This window comes from Sus scrofa, chromosome 1, assembly GCF_054392235.1.
Source record: "Sus scrofa isolate SSC_HxYL_T2T_F1_AM1 chromosome 1, Sscrofa_HxYL_maternal_Yorkshire_Landrace_v2.0, whole genome shotgun sequence".
NCBI lineage: Eukaryota > Metazoa > Chordata > Mammalia > Artiodactyla > Suidae > Sus > Sus scrofa.
Genome location: NC_139383.1, coordinates 285,830,269 through 285,846,885, shown reverse-complemented (window position 1 = coordinate 285,846,885; position 16,617 = coordinate 285,830,269). Strand labels below are relative to the sequence as shown.

Sequence of the window (16,617 nt, the reverse complement as noted above, 5' to 3'; positions counted from 1 at the left end):
GTACATTGATGGATTGATGGGTTTTTAGGAAAAAGTTGATGAGTGCAGATTCAGGCCATTTGTGCGTGTGGTTCTGTCCTGGTTGTGTGGCCTTCGTTGTCCCGGCAGGACAGCTGTCGGGCCGAGCAGCCGAGACCCCGTGTCGACCACCCCACCCCCGCCCCTGTCTTTCAGCCCTGCAGTCCTTCGTCCGCGCCTACGCCACCTACCCCCGCGAGCTGAAGCATATCTTCCACGTGCGATCGCTCCACCTCGGGCACGTGGCTAAGAGCTTTGGACTAAGAGACGCCCCTAAAAACCTCAGCGCCTCGGCTCTAAAGAAGAAGAAGGCACACCTGAGAAGGTAAGAGGAGCGGACGTGGGGCCAGGGGTCAGGTGGGCGCCGTGAGCTCTGCTGAGATTGGCAGCAGTGAGACGGTGCGGTGGGCTACTCTGTGCTGGGGAAGCTCCTCAAACTCTGTTTTCTGGTAAATTATCTCCCGTCCCTGCCCTTGTCTCAGTATGGTAAGTGCTTGGAACAACAGGAAAAAGACCTAATCGGAATGCCCTCAGGGCACCTGCAGAAGTTCAGTGGCGTCTCCTGTTGGGCCCCGAGTCATGGGGGTTCTTGGAGCAGCGAGATAGATGTGCCCAGCTGTTTCCACTGCCCACTGGTAGAGTAAGTCAGAGGCTGGCCACGGTCGGACCTTCAGATGGGCTGTGGTCCGTCCTGCAAAGCCTCGGGCATTTGGAAAGGTCTGTGGGGTGTCCATGGAGCTGCTGGGGCAGCTGGCTGCCCTCCCAGAGGCTGGTCCTCGGGGGTGGGGGGCCGGCGCCCTGAGGGGCTGGGGGCTGGCTTGGCGCTGCGGGTGCTGAGCGCTCGCGGAGGCCGGCACCGTGGGCTTTCCTCCCTGCCCCCCCCCCAAACGAGGGCATGCGAGGAAGTGCCCAGGGTCCTGGCATGGGCAGCCACACGGAGCAGGGCTGCCAGTTCCAGGAGGTCCCACGGTGATTTCCCTCAACGAGATCAAGTTGGCAGGGGTCTTCTTTCTCTCCAAGGTCAAGGTGTTGTTTTCATGCCAGACCCAGCCGCTTGCTGGGATTAGAGTATTGGAAACCAGGAGCTGCTTTAACGGCGGCTGAGGACGGATTGCCGTTATTGTGTCCACGATGTGGAGGCGGGAGGGCCCGGAGCACCCTCGAAGGAGCTGGGCAGTTGTCTCATTGCTTAGCCTTCTTTTTGCGTATTAATTACAGGTGCTGATCTCTGCGGGCCCTGCCGCTGAGCACCTGTAGGCAGTGCCACGCTGGGTCTGCCAGGCTCGGTCCCCGAGAAGGGCTGATTACATCATCGGCCTTGTGGGGGCCCAGTCTCTCGGGTGTGAGGTGGCAGGGAGAAGGCCCGCCAGGTGGCCTGAGGTGCCCGTTGGTCTTGGCGTCAGGGAACTTGCCTTCGGTTCCAGGGCCAGTCTGCTAGGAGCCTGGGGGCCTCGGACCATGTCGTTGCTTAATTTCTCAGAGCCTCCCCTCCCTCAGCTGCAAAAGGGAGAAGGAAGTCTGTGTTTTTAGCTGCTTCTCAAGCGTCAGAATTAGGTGGTCATGTGGCAGCGCTTTCCCAGCCGCAGAGGGCTGTCCGGGTGACACCCCTTAGGACCAGAGCTAGGGACCAGCTGGGGATGATCCAGAGCAGCCAGCCGGCTCTGCCAGGGCCCTCACTTGGCTCTTTATAATGGCTAAGGTGTTGCCTCATGCCCATTTTGGAATATTTAAGATGCTTAGCTTTTTTTTTCTTAATATTAATTCCCCTTGTTCCAGGCAGGGCTTCAGTAATTCTGAGACAGGCATCTCTGCACACGCTGCTCTCCGATGCCTGGAGGAGCCTGAGACACCTCCGGCTCTGGTTGCCTGCAGGCAGGTAGGAGGTGCAGAGCTTTGCCTGCCACCACCACTACCGGTCCTGGGCAGGGCTGTGGCCAGGGACCCCCCTCCTAGAGGGAGAAGCCTCGGCCCCGCCCCGGACGTGGGTTCCGGCCTGTGGGTTTGGGGGAGCACAGTAACGGGTTTCGAGGGTACGCCAAAACCTCCTGGTCAGCCCGAAACCTGGCCATCCTGTCACCGTCTCTAAAACGCTGACTCTTGAAGGAGCACGGAATCGAACCACCGGGTGATTCCTGGTGAGAAACACCTATCTCGTTTATCCTCTTCCCGCCGAGAAAGGTGACCCTGGGGTTTCATTCTCAGCAGACCGTCTCCCTCTCGGACTGGGGGTTTCATCAGCAGGTGTCAATCCAGGGCAGCTCTTGAGACGGGGTGTCCCGGCCCTCACCCGGTCGGGAAAGCAGCGGGGAGGCGCTGGGAGGGCCTCGGAGCCAGCGTCGTCCTTACCTTGAGGAGCCGCCAGGGAGAGAGCGAGCCGCGCCTCCCGTTTCAGCTGACCCTCGCTGGCAGATGGGCACCAGGACGACTGTAGCCCTGTGAGCGGGGGATTTAACAGGGCTTTATTTAGGGAAGAATGGGCTGATTAGCCGATAAAGAGCATGTAAGATGGCATGGGGCAGCCTTTGATGTCTGGCTGGCGCGGCAGGGAGCCGGGCAGTGAGTGACAGCAGTGTGTCACCGGATTACTCCGCCCGCGACAAGGCCGCTCTCTGTTCTTGCCTTGTCACCGCTCTGTTGCAGCTCCTTTTCCCGTAGTTATGCCCTTCCTTTGAAGGCATTTCTCCCTGCATCCTCCCGCCCCACCCCTGCCTGGCTCGTGCAGGCGGGCACTCGGATACGGTGGGCACCTTTTCTTCCGGGGGCAGGGGGGAGCTTGTCAGTCCTGGAGGAAGCGCGACTTGGCAGCCAACAGGCACATGGACCGTATCGCTGCGGACGGGGCGTGGGCAGAGAGGCTCGACAGATTTTCCGCACCTCAGTTGGGGCTCGAGCCGATGCCAGTTGCTGCTTTTTGACGCCTGGAAAGAAAAGTCCATTAAACCCCGCACAAGTGTGGGGAGCTCTGCTGTGCCCCAGCGATTGTTCTGAGCTGAGGCGTCGCCTCTGAAACCCATCTGTCAAGAAAGAGAATGGGTTTCCTTAGGCTCTGTATGGTGGATAAAATAATAGCACTAAATTCTCCAGGTTCGTCTGCATATTCCATTTTACGGTGTTTCCTGCCTGGGATGATTGTGCTCGTGCAAACCTCTGCTCTCGGCAGACCCGATTCAGCCGCCTGTCAGAGTCCCGTCTGGCCCCCCGTCCCCCCGGCTCGGAGTCCCCCCGGGCGTTAGCGTCTGGGGCCAGGACAGGTCAGGGGCTCGGAGACGCGGGCATTGCCATGCAGTGGCAAAGGGCGTCTTTCACCTCTCTGTGCCTTTATTCCTCTCCTGGACCACTTTTCACACAAAGAAAAGAGTTACTGTCCCCGAAGGAGGTCTTAGTCAGCAGGTCTCCGTCTCCGTTTTGGGTCCTCGGTCCTGAAAGGGAGCAGGAGACGTCTTCCGTCTGCGCACAGAAGCACAGCCACAGTCACAGGAAGGCTTCTGACCCGGGCCCAGAGACCTGGCAGACGGCCCCCACCCCAGACACCCACACATCCCTGTACACGGGGCGTCGCGGCTGTTGGTAAAACACTGAGTGGCCCCTTAGCAGCATCCGCCACGAACACACAGCATTTTCCTCCCTTGAAATGCGGTTCTTATTCGGAAGCTGTGTGGATTCAGCAGTTCCTGAGAGGCAAGGGTAGCATACCTGCCAGAATCTCCACCTTCCCGGGAGGCGCTGAGACCCAGTGCTCTCTGCTCCGGAAGCGTCTGTCCGTCTGTCCTCACACACCTGCCTGGATCCTGGCCGGGCCAGTGGGCCCTCACAGTGTGGGTGCCACGATTCCAGCCTCAGTGTGACACCCTCTGGACGATGGCAACCAGAGGACCTTCAGGTCAGGGTGTCCTCACGACAGCGTGGAAGAGCGAGTCTGTGTTGTAAGCCCCCCCACCCCAAACCCCGTGATGCAACTGTAAAAAGCGCTGCTTTCCCCCAGTTTAGTCTGGAGCTGCCGAAGGCTGGTCCTGCCCTGCCCTGCCTCCACCCCGTCTTTCTCGTGCCCTTGGTACGCGGAGGCATCTCCGCGGCAGTTTTCTCAAACCAGCCCAGCCACGTGTTACCTGGTAGTTCTGATTTTGTCAAACAGGTAAACAGTCTAACATCAGGGATCCCTCACACCTTCGTACCTGCGGGATCCGGGTGTGCTCGGTCAGGACTCCGCAGGCTGGGATCGGGACTGGGCGGGCCGTGGGCTGGTCCCCTGGGGCCTGGCCCCACGTCCCTGCCACCACAGCCAGCACCACGGAGCCTGTCCTTCAGCTCTGGTCCTTTGTGCGTTCCCTAGAAGGGGGCGTCCCTAGGGAGGTCATTCTAGCCAGAGCGCCCTCGTCTGTGAAAAGCTTTCTCTCTCAAGTCCAAGTTAGAGGTGCTATAGACCTTCGCGTCGGGGCGTTTTTCGTCTTCGAAGGCCTTTGCTCTGTCCCGCTGAGATTGTCGCTCTGCTTTGTCCCGTCATCGTTACATGGCTTCTGAGAGTTGCCATGTCGGGTACACTCGGGTTGGAGAAGTGCCGTCCCCATCAGCCGTCCCCTGCCTCCACCTCTCTTTTAAGCGCTGGCCGTGGGCCTCGTGGGCCGTGACTGAGCGTCTGGGTTTTACACAGGTGTCTGGAGTCGGTTGCTTGTCCATGGACAGGGGCCTCGGCCCCTCTGGGGGTCAGCCCCCCGCCCCCGGGGAGGGCACGAGCCCCACCATGTTTCCTAGGACACCAGGGGATGGGCACGTGGCGTCGACACGGTGTCTGGACGAGAGCTCGGGGTGCTTGCTGATACGGTGACCGGGACAGTGGCGCTGGTCCCCACCCCCACGCCTTCATCATACTTAGCAGTGCCCCTGGAACAGAAACTCAACCTTTTAGCACCTTGAACTTGTCCTGTCAGGACCACCTTGGAAACACGCCGCTGGTCCCTCCAAGACGAGCGGTAAGACGCTGCAACTGCCTCTCCCCGCAAAGCAATATTCTCATCATTAGGAGCAGCTCGCCTGCCAGTTTTTATGTGGCATTTACAGCCTTCCTAATATCACTTAATTAGCTGAAGGCAAACCTGGAATCTTGCCCACTGAAATTCTCTCGATTTCGTGGAGCCACTCATCGTTCTGTAAAGAGACAGATTGGCCAAACGTGAGCTCAGAGGCTGGACAGAGCCCCCCTGGAGTCACGGGGGTTTCTCTTTGCACCCCATCTTGGAGCAGCTTCCTGATCCCCTGGCCTCCTCTCCCCGGCCCCCTCCTTTAGCTTCCCGACCCGTCCTCATGAAGCCCTCCACCGCATTTCCAGAATAGTCTGCTCCTGAGTCCCCTGTGACCACGCGGCGGCCCGCCGACCAGAGCCCCCACAGCCCCACCTGCCGTGCCCTTCTGCTTCCAGCCTTGCAGTGGCATCTCGTTACTCATCCGGCACCCTCGCTTCCTTGGGCCTGGGCCGGCGTGCTGTGGGCCTGGGCCTCTCCCTGCTCCTCCTCATGTTTGGGCCTCTGTTGCTTCTGCACGAAGTCTCCTCTGACCTGCCTGCTGTAGTGTCAGGCCAGGTGTGTGTCCTGTGAGCCGGGGAGCAGGATCTGCTCGTGGAGGCAGCCGAGAAAGTTAATAAAAATGCCAGTGCCCAGGCCTTAACTCAGGGGACCTGGAGAGTGAGGCGGAGGTGATCAGGAACCCGAACCCAACCTCGGACGTGAGACCAGCCCAGGCCCTCGGAGCCTGAGAGGGTGTGGTCCTCGGGGCAGGTGACCGGCGGCCTGCACACAGGAGGACCACGTGTGCCTATGGCTTCCAGGCGAGTTAGGATTGAGAGAGAGGAACTCAACATGGAGCCTCAGAGAGCTGCGCAGACTGCAGATGAGAGCGAGTTCTCCTGCCCTGTCTGTCAAGGGCGTGGAGATGGGTGACCTCGAAGCCCTGAATTGCCTCTTTGGGACACATGTGTGAGACGTGTCCAGATCGGGACGAGGGGCAGGAAGAGAGCCGTGGATGGTGGCTGGGTCTCTTCGGGGTGGAGGTCAGGCGGCGCAGAGCAGTCCCTCGGGGCCTGTGCGTCGAATGAGGTCCTTGCTGATCGTTGGCCCTGCCGCGCCTTGCCCTGCTCCCACCGCACCGTTGTGTGCCTCGGGCACGGGCACCACGGAGGGCTTGCCCTCCCGCTCCCAGCGCCCCCGCTGTGACTCCAGATCGCTCCCTGCCCTCTGCTTGGTGACAGGGCTCCGCTGCTCAGCAGCTGTGCACACACAGCTATTTACATCTGGCCCTTGCTTCTACCACGGTTTTTTCCACCCAACACTGCAATTTCCAGCTCTCTGCCTCCTCGTGGACGCACACCTTCATCCCCACCCAGCTAATGAGGTGATTAGAGGGATTTCGCAGTGACCCTGCCCTTTCTCCACACCTGGGTCACCTGCAGACGGCGGGAAGCACAGGGCGCTTTTGCAGGCAGGCAGGCAGTGCTGACAACAAAGAACAGGAAGCCGGCCAGCCTCTCCCGGGAGGACACCCGGACGGCGCACTGGCTGTTGGAGCCTTCCAAACGCCGGAATTGGAAGATGCGGCCAGGCTGGCAAGGTGGCAGGTGCCAGATGAGGCTGCGTGCCACAGGAGAAGACCCAGCCCCGGGGTCCCTGTCCCTGCTCCAGCCTCTCGCCTTGCTGAGCCCAGTTTGGTGTCCTCTCCCAGCGTCTCCTGCCGTGGGGCCGGCCCCCCTCCTCCTCTAACCTGTGCCCGCGTTTCCTGGGCCCCTGGGGAGGGGTTGGTGAGTGTGCGTGCGCGCGTGCACATCCCCAGCCCCAGCTCGTGCTCCACTTTTGTGACACGACAGCCTCTCCATACAGCTGACTTCAGGTTATCTCCGTTCTGGTCCTGATGTCGTGGCCTCACTCTGCAACACAGAGCAATGTCTTAACTACTTAATAGTCTGAAAGAGGGACGCAGTTTGAGAACCGGCAGCCGGAGTGATGGCGTGAGACTTGGCCTGTCCGTTTGTTGTTTTGGTTTTTCCTTTGTGGCTGCACCCGCATGCACACACTCCTGGGCCAGGGATCAGACCCGAGCCGTGGCAGTGACAGTGGCCGTGGGGAAACCCCCCTGTTTACGCCCTTTGGTGGCAGCAGCGAATCTCTCGAGGGCGTACGTGTGCCCTTGGCGGTGCCGCGCCCACGCGCTTCGTCTCATCGAGACCTCACCTGTTCCTGTGGCCCCCACTGGGTCTGAGGTGACTGGGGACAAATCAGACCTGCCCAGTCACGACGTGGTGCCGAGTCTGAGGGCCTGGAGCCCTGTTCCCGGTCAGGCGCGTGTCTGCCTCCTTTGGAAGCTTCTGGTTTCTCGAATCAGGGTTGTATTGGGCTAAGTACCAAGTAGAGGAATTCTCTCAAGAGCGTTTTTTTCTGTGAACAGATAATTCTTTGCGTAACTGAGGAATTAGACCTAAAGCAGGAGAGATTTGGATGCATGTGTGGGAGATTTTGATTTGAAGCCGTCGGAATAGCAAAGCCTGGCGTGGGCTGAGGATGCTTTCTGCTTGTGGAGCAGTCTTCTCGAAAGATCTTTGAGAGACAATGGGGCAAGATCGTCTCTGGATTTTTCTCTCATTTCTTTCCAAGTCTAGAGGCACAGGGTGCAGTGGAAGAAGCCTGGGCTTGGAGTCGGGCCGTCCCAGCGGGGCCCAACCCCGGCACTCAGTGGCAGGGGAGAGGGGCCGCCCGGGTGTGGTAAGAGGGGGTGTCCAGGAAATGCCCTCTCCTCTGACACTGCCCACTTCTCTGCGTCCGTAAATTAAAACCTGCAGGCTGTGTGGACTCTTCTGAGTGCTCCCGCCTGCCTGACCCTTGTGCCGAACCATCTGTAAATGCCCTGCTCCCAGCAGTGGGCGCTCACCGCCTCCAGAGTGGACCCTGTTTGCTGTCAGAGCTCCTAAAAGGAGCCAAGTTGACCACGCCCATTTTCTACCTTGGTCTCCAAGACTCAAATGCTGGATGTGTGTGATTTACCAGCATAACAACGCGGGGTGCTGTTCCTGATCAAAGCGGGCCCGGGTCCCCATGACAACGGGTATCTGAGACTGCCCTCATCTCACTGCCTTTCCCCGGTCCGTGCTCTTAGTGATGGTCAGTGTTGGGAGTTCCCGACGTGGCCCAGCAGTTAGGAATCTGACTAGGATCCACGAGAACACGGGTTCGACCCCTGGCCCCGCACAGTGGGGTGGGGAATCCAGCATTGCCGTGGGCTGTGGTGTAGGTTGCAGACACGGCTCAGATCCCACGTTGGCTGTGGCTGTGGTGTAGGCTGGCAGCTGTAGCTCCGATTGGCCCCCTAGCCCGGGAACCTCCATATGCCGCGAGTGTGGCCCTAAAAAGCAAAAAAAAAAAAAGTCAGCGTTTAAGGAGGGCCTTCACAGTCGGCGCTCTGCTGTTGCGCTTTGACTCAAAATCTGGTTTGTACAACCACCCAAACGTCCAGTGGAGACCGGCCAGCACAGGAGGGCGGTCCCATCTGTCAGCACCACTAATGTGACAGCAGGGATCACACATGGTGCTCGGCACGGGCCGGGCCCTTGTCAGAGCCGCGGGTTTCTTCCTCTGCCCCTCCCTGCATCGGGAGCTGTCCCTCTTCGCGAGGTGGGACTGGGATTCGCACCCAGGTCTCCTGACTCCAGGAGCGTGGTCTACCCAGCGACCGCTCCCACCCTCAGCATCAGGTGCATGGTCTACAGAGCAGCTGCTCCCGCCCTCAGCGTCAGGTCAGCCTGTGGCTCAGGGGGAGACTCAGCACCTGCATCGCTGCCTCTTTGCACATATGCAGATCCAAACCACCCACCTTCTCTGACCCGAGAGCAAGGCCCTGCACGGGCCCCAGTTCAGTGTCACCTTTTGGCTGAGGCCCGTCCTTTTGGCCTGTTGGGGTGTTGTGGGTATTCTGGCGTCCGGCGTGTTAGCCGTCCCTGCAGGCTCTTGTCACCTGTGGTTGTGATGAATGTGCCTCGTGATGCTGTCCAGGTCGTGGGTCGCAGGGTCAGGCAGGACAGGCTCGGAGGGCGGTGCCGTAATCCTGTCCCCAGGTGTCCATCTCAGTCGGTGTTTGTAGGATGTAGTCGCACCAGCTCTAAAAACACTTAATCGTTCCCATGTCCGTGATGTGTTTCTCCACCTTGGCGTCTTCACAGAGTAAGATTTGATAAAGCACCACAACCCGCTCTGGCTGCTCTTACCCGCGGGCTTGCCCCGTCCCCACTGAGGCCCTTTCTGACCTGTGCGGAAACCAAGCTTCGCAGGAAGCTCTGGACCCTGCAGGGTCGTCAGCTAGGTGAGGGCCATCCGAGACCGGTCCTGCACTCGTCCCCAGCGCTGCCGCCGCCAGTGCTGTCCACGCCTGAGTCCCCTCGGGACGTGCCTCGAGGTTTCCGGCATGTGGACGAGATAATCCCAAAGCTCCACCGCCTCTGGGGTCCTGACTCAGCAGCTCACGGTCAGACGTGGGCCGGCTCTGGACGTTGCCCTCGTCCCCCCGTCCACTGCGGGCGCCTTTCCCGGCAGCACATTGGTCCTGGCATCTACTTCCTGATGGCCTGCGACCTGCCCAGCCTGGCAGCCAGCTGCCTGGGGCTCTTCGCTGGGTCTGGTCTTAACTATGAGGCAGAGGCCCCCTTTTCTCTGACTCCGCGTCCTCAGAGCCGCTCGGAGGAATTTCACTGTAATCGTATCACCTGCCACAGCGGGGCTCCTCTGGGCGGAGCGCCTTCTGGGGCCCTGGTAGTTTGATGAAAGCCGCAGTCGGTTGCATCCTAAGAAATCACAGAGCAGACATCCCGGCAGTGGTCGGCCCCCTAGCATCCAGCTGCCCAAAGAGAATCCAGAGGGTAAGAGCTCCTGCCGCTCTTCCGGTCCTTGCAGGACCGGGAAGCACTGATGGTGCGCTCCCTTCAGTAGGCCGTTTTCATCCCCCGCCGGCGGCTTCTCCACCTAAACTCCTTTGTGGCACCAGAGGGGCTGCTTGTCAAATCCCCCTGGACTTGTTGGTTTCTCTTGCTGTCATTTGAGAGCCACCGAAACCCTCAGGCGCTGCACCTGTTCTTCATTCGCGAGGCCGAGGCCAGAGGGCGGGAACTTGGGGTCGACACTGACGCCTGCAGTGGTCGCTTTTAATTTTTTATTTATTTTTTATTTTTTTTTGCTTTTTCACAGCCACACCCGCAGCATATGGAGGTTCCCAGGCTAGGGGTCGAATTGGAGCTGCAGCCGCTGGCCTACGCCAGAGCCACAGCAACGCGGGATCTGAGCCGCGTCTGCGACCTACACCACAGCTCATGGCAACATCAGATCCTTAACCCACTGAGCGAGGCCAGGGACCGAACCCGCAACCTCATGGTTCCTAGTCGGATTCGTTGACCACTGCGCCACCACGGGAACTCCTTGAGTGATTTTTTAAACGCTGGGATGAGGAAGACTTTTCGAAGCATGACCTGAAGCCATGAAACATAACAGAAGATGTTGGCAACACATAAAAGCATGCATTTTATCTTGTGATAAGATTTAAAAGTCTGTCCTGGAGAAGAATGGCATTAACAGAAGCCCGAGGTAGAAGGGCTTTTTATCTAGGCCGAGGTGGTCATCTGTGAATTTCCCGGTGAAGTTGGGAGAAGGTCCGGAGCTCGCCCTCCCCCAGTGGTCGCCCTCGCAGGCACATCGATTTTCTAATTAGGCTGTGGTTTCACCTTATTGGCAGGGAAAGTGGCATCTGCCTGTCCTGCTGGGTAATCCAGCCTGGTAACCGAGGGGGGGTCATTCAGCCTTCACTGCAAGGGAGTTCCCTGTGGTTAGATAAACTGATCTGTTGCCTGGTAACTACAGGATTGCTCCTGGATGCTCAGGGCGCCCGTGTGAGAGGGGTTTGGGTATTTGGAGGGCACGGAGGGCGAGAAAGCTGGCACGTTTCTGGGAGAACCGCAGCTTGGCAGGAGAGGGAGTCGGGCCCACATGCGCCCGTCACGGGCTTGGGTTTAGATCGTTTCATCTTCCCATCTGTACTTTGCCTTTCCGCCACTGGGCCTGAGAACAAAGGAGAGGCGGGCGGTGAGCTGACCAAGGGCAAGGTGGGCCCGCCGGTGCCTGTGGACAGAGGGGAAACCCCTGCAGGGTTGACCCCGAGGGCCTTCCTGCCAAGGAGGGAGCCTGGGTCCGGAAAGCCGGAGCCCCTGCTTGCTCTCTGGACCACCACTCAGAGTTTGCGTTTGGGTCCCAGGTCGGACGTACATGGCTTGGAAGAAAATCACCACTCGCTAGGAAATTCGGGACCCTCACCTGGAGGCAGGCAGGGCCGCGTCTAAGCCCCGCCGTCTAGCAGCACCCTCCACCCGGTGCGAGGGCCCTTGGTAAACATTCCTGTTCAGTGGCGCCCCCACTGGAGCTTACCTTCCACAGCCTCAGACCCAGAGGGGTGTGTGCGTGTTTGCGTGTGTACACACAGCCCCGGGTCGCACGCCCTGTGTGGTCTTCTGTGCCGTGTCTGGTGGCGCAGCAGTCTGAGCACAGGCGCGCTGCCGAGTGCCTCTGGCTGGGCGTGGGCCGCTTCCGCAGCCTGTGCCTGCCTGCTCTGTCGGCAATTACTACATCAATCACCCAGAGAAGATGCTGGCGATTTATTTCGCGTGAGCCGTGGCAGGAGCCATCACGTATGCTGGGGAAGATATTGGGATGGAAATTGTGCATATTTTGAAACTCAGGTTGTTACATTTAAAATTATACGCATTGTGAGTCCCTGGCTTCAAACAAGGGGGGAGGGAACGCATTCCTCCCTGTCAGAACCTTTTCACTCTGTCTGTCATGTAACCCGACTAAAAATAAGCTACAAGCCCTAGAACTGGCAGCCTTCCGTTTGGAACGAGTTGAGTCGGTTCACCAGCAGGCCTGTCTCCCGTCGTCGCTCCCCAAGCGCACGTGAGCTGTGCGGCTCGGGCCTCCCAAGGGCTCACTGTCCATGCAGGCAGGGGCCGGGGAGTGAGAGTCGTGCTCAGGACGAAAGGGGGATGCCGTCCCCAGAGCCCCGCCTGGCTCTCAAGGCCCCAGAGTCAGCCCTGGCTCCTGTGTGGCCTGGCGCAGTCACTTGGCGTCTCTGGACTTGGGCTGCCTCATTTTTAACTGTGATTGTCTGCAGTCTGCACGCGAGCCGCCAGCCGGCAGTCTGTATGTCTATTCTGTTCAGGTTTTACAAAGCCCCCATTTCGCAGATGAGGAAGCCTGAGGCACCCCTTGGCAGTGCTGAGCGACCAGTGCTCCGGCCTCTGGCCTCTGCCCTCCTTCTCCCACTGAGCCTTTCCCATGAGACCGCAGAGGACTCCTCCCATGTCACAGCGTGGACTTTTGTCACCCGTGATCCTGTGCACCTTCCTGCCCCACCTGATAGTTCCGTTCGGGCTGGGCAGCCTGGTGGGGAGAGTCCACTGGCCCTGCTTTTGAGTCGGGCTTCCGCTGTGCGGATCCCGGTGGGCTTGGGGTGGTTACTGTGCTGCTTTCCTTGTCTGCAAAAGGGAGAGGTAATGACGCCGCCCTCACTGCGTGAAGATACCGGCGCTCATGTAGAGGCCAGAAGGGCTTCTCTATACATTTCTAACCTAAGTCCTGTCTCTGCCCCAAATATGCGCTTGTCATTGCAAATGCCCGGCCCTTAGATCCTGGGTCCTGCTACCCCCTCAAGCCCTTTTTTCCCAGCACAGGCTGGCTTTGCGTTTCTCCCTGTTTTCTTGGTAGGACCCGCTAGTGACAGGTGTGGACTTGGTCCCACTCTGGCTTTCACCCTGCCGTCTGCAGCGAGGCGGAGGTGTGGTTGCCCTAACCTACCTAGGATGGTGCCCCTTTGCTCATCAGTGGGATGGCCCTGTATTGGTCCTGTTTTTATTTTTATTTTATTTTTGTCTTTTTGTCTTTATAGGGCCGCATCCACAGCATATGGAGGTTCCCAGGCCAGGGGTCTAATTGAGCTGTAGCTGCTGCTGCCACCGCCGCCACCGGCCTACGCCAGAGCCACAGCAACGCTAGATCCAAGCCATGTCTACAACCTGCACCACAGCTCACGGCAGTGCTAGATCCTTAACCCACTGAGCAAGGCCAGGGATCGAACCCGCAACCTCATGGTTCCTAGTCGGATTCGTTAACCACTGTGCAAGAACTCTGTGGCCCTCTTTTTAATTCCTGCCTTGAAGGAAGTTGTTATGTTTATTTTAGTCTAATCATCCTCTGATTCTTTACAGCAAAGAAAATGCTGTAAATATTAAGCCTTTCGTAAGAACCCAGGACGCTGCCTTGTCGGTGCTGAGGGAATTGCCAGTATAGCAGGATGGGTTCAGTGGTAACGACCCTGTTGTTTTGGCTAAAATCCTGTCTCAAGAAATACTATTTTACTCTTCAATTTTCATAATCTTTTTTTTCCTGTGTACGATTGAGCTTCTACAAATTTCCCCCTCTGATCTTCTGATCAAATAAACGATAAGGCTGCTGTCTTTTGAAAACAGTTACTAGGATTCACCATCTGACATTGATTTTTTTCGGCCCTTGGCGTTTTCCGTGTGGGTTGGGGCGGGGCTGGGGTGGGGGAGCTTCCCGCTCAGGCCCGGGGCTGTGATCTGTCCCCGTGCGGATGCTCACCCGTCCACCCAAGCACACCTGGGTTTGGGTTTTTTGAGGTCAGAAATAATTTCCAGGAGTCTCCAGTCAGTGAAGAGGTGTCTGGGGCTGGCACTCCAGCCCTCCCCGTTCGGCTGCCAGGGCCCCAGGAGGAGCCCTGCTTTGAACTGCACGGGGCGGGGGCAGCGGGCGTGGGGGGGGGTCCCAGGAGCTGCTGAGCGTGGCCGAGTCACAGGGCGGCTTCTCCCCCAACCTCTGGCAAAACTGCTGCATCATACACCTCATTTGCCATCCGAGCATGAGTGTGTTTCGTTCTTTTTTTTCCATGAAAACAACACAGAACAAAGCCTCACTTTTAAAAATGCCATGATATTTTGCCACCGTTATGAAAATCTGTCAGCGCCGTATCTAATCTTCTGGCGCATAGAATATCAAAACAAGCGCTATTGAAGGGATCGTACTTTTGTTAATGCAAAAATGTCAGCTCCACAGTCTCGGAGCCAGCTGCCATCAGCCCCTTTCCAAATGGGAAAGAAAAAAAGCAGTAATAAAGTTTCCTTTTCCCCTCTGCCATTACTGTTCTTCAGGCCTGACCCTCGCAGGAAGACCCAGAGCAAACACCGGCTTGCTGAACTCCTGCGTTCCGAATACTCCAGCGGGATGGGGGCCAGCGGCGCCAAGGTCAAAAGGCCAAACAAACGCGCGGGGCCCCGCAGCGCCGCCTGCGCCCAGCGCCCAGCCTTGGCCGTGGGACAAAAGTAAACCCCGAAGGCCCCCCTGAGGGACCGTGAGACTCCCCAAAAGTATTTTTAAACTCTGCCGGCACAGGACCGGCCTCCGAGCGGATGCTGTTCTCGGCGAGAGGACCCTCGAGTGAACGGACAGCCGCCTTCCCTGCTCCCCGGGCCCCCAGGACAGGAGCCAGCCGCGGCCCGGGGGGACTCAGCAGGGCGGGGGCCGGCAGGGGACAGAGCAGCCGGCTGACCCGCCTGGTGGACGGGCGCTATTGATCCCGTCACCGCCCACGCCTGTCTTCGCCCGTTGTCGTCACACGGTGCCCTGCAACCCATGTCAAAAACCTCGCCCATCAGCCGAAAGGGATTCGCTCCTGCCCTGTTGACGCTCTTCTGAAGACGTTGAACCGTTTCCTTTAACCTGCCCTCTCCAGGCATATGCCGGCATGAGTTTTGTGGAAGAGGATTTTAAAAACGAATTGAACGTACAAATCCACTTTGTGAGGGAGGAGGAGAACCCGTCCCCGGCCTTCTCATGATCCACCAGTGCTTTACTCAAAAGGCCGGAAGCAGGGCTTGGTGTGGCTCAGAAACCAGCCCCAGGGTCTGCATGCAGGCTGCTCTGCACTCCACGTCGCATGCACACGCAGCACTCGCGCCTTCCTGTCCAGGGAAAAGGCTCTCTCAGGACGGCGTGATTTACTGCTGCCTTTTTTATTATTTGCCTTTGAAGTCAAAAGGCACCGGTGTCCCGAGCTTTTTCTCCCATCCAGTCCCCTCTTGTCTTCAGGGAAGGTCCGGGGTCTGTATTGTGGCTGGGGCCCCGGCTGCCCCTCCCTCCCCCACTGTGTTTTGTGGGAGGTTTGAAAGAGGCCCCCCCGGGGCGTATTGATTTCCCAATAAATGTAAGACTCGAACACGGGTAACTCCAGAGGGGCCAAAGGAGGGGGTGGGAAGGCCTGGGCACCTCTCTGTGCCCCCAGCGGCATTCTCATCTCTGCACCTTTCCTCCTGTTCTCAGTACACCCCACCCCCACCCCCCGCTGCTTCGGGCACAGGTGTCCCGAGGCCGCGCTTGAGCAGATGCTCCAGATCCACGTGGACTAAAGTGTCAGGGGAGGGTGGTGAGAGCTACAAGGTGGGCTCTCGACGGAGACGTGGGGAGTGGGGGTCGGAGTCCTTGCCTTCATCCCTCAGAGGCGAGGTGAACTTGAGCAGACATCACATCGGAAAGGACTCCTGCTGAGCCTCACAAGCCCTGAGCCTCTGCAGGAGGGCAAATGTGACCTCACAGCGGTGGCTGTCACATAGGAACAGTTGGTGAAATCTGTAACCGGAGTAATAAATAAACCTGCAGCACAAGTCACACTGACTTCGGGCAGATCCACCCCCTTCCTTTTCTTTCGATGTGTAATGGTCCCCATGATTTGGATGAGAAAAGGAGGGATCAAACTTGATAAACAAAACCCAGCTGTGTGAAAAACAGGATTAATGCCAGTGATCTCAGATGATCAAAAGGAAACCCTCCTCCCCCCCCAATAGTACTCATTCCACTAAAGGCTGAATCCTCAGAGTTCTGCATTCCTGGGGGGAGAAGTGCCAGAACCTTGCAAAGCATATAAGTGACTGTAATTCTGAGATTGAAACTTACACTCGATTTGCTAACTCTTAGGTGAGGGTTTCTTGCCATCGATGCTGTGTGGGCCTGTTTCTAACTAGAATCAATATATTACCTGCCCCCAGTTAATAACGAAACATGGATTTAGCAGATTTAGGGTTAATATTATCTAAATTTAAATAACCTTAAAATAAATCTCTTTCTGTCTTTATTGTGGCTCTTGACAGATTATACATTTCAGGCATCAATTAGGCAAAGCTTTAGCCTAATTCCACGGTACATATTCTAATTTCGTGTGTATTTCTAATCGTGCCTCTTTTCCTAATTTCCCAAACTCACCCCTTCTCTGTGTCCTAAGCCTGATTCCCATATTTAAAGTGACAGGGAATTTAGACATTTCATGGGATGTTGCAGCCCAAAGCTTTTGTGTGTGTGTTTTGTTTTTCCTCATGGGCTTGCAAAATGCTTTTTGGGAATCCCAGATGTTTGCAACCCTGAGCGCCTGCCCCTCTTCCGAGGGCCGCCGTTCTCACGCACTGAAGGGCGAAGAGCCCTCGGTGGTGATTAAGGCAGCGCTAATGCGGTGCAAACGGCATTTTCT

General features: G+C 57.8%; 1 protein-coding gene across 2 annotated transcripts in view; it reads left to right on the top strand.

The window, feature by feature from the left end:
- Positions 1–16,227, top strand: part of DDX31 (DEAD-box helicase 31) — a 70,461-nt gene extending 54,234 nt beyond the window's left edge. For both annotated transcript variants that reach the window (XR_014829968.1, XM_003122262.6), the window contains exons 19-20: positions 175–343; positions 14,252–16,227. Coding sequence is in view for 1 of the 2 variants with exons in the window: in XM_003122262.6 (XP_003122310.4) it covers positions 175–343; positions 14,252–14,426 (344 nt within the window). In the remaining variant the exon portion in view is untranslated. The remainder of the gene's footprint in view (positions 1–174; positions 344–14,251) is intronic.
- The last annotated feature ends 390 nt before the right edge of the window (positions 16,228–16,617 follow it).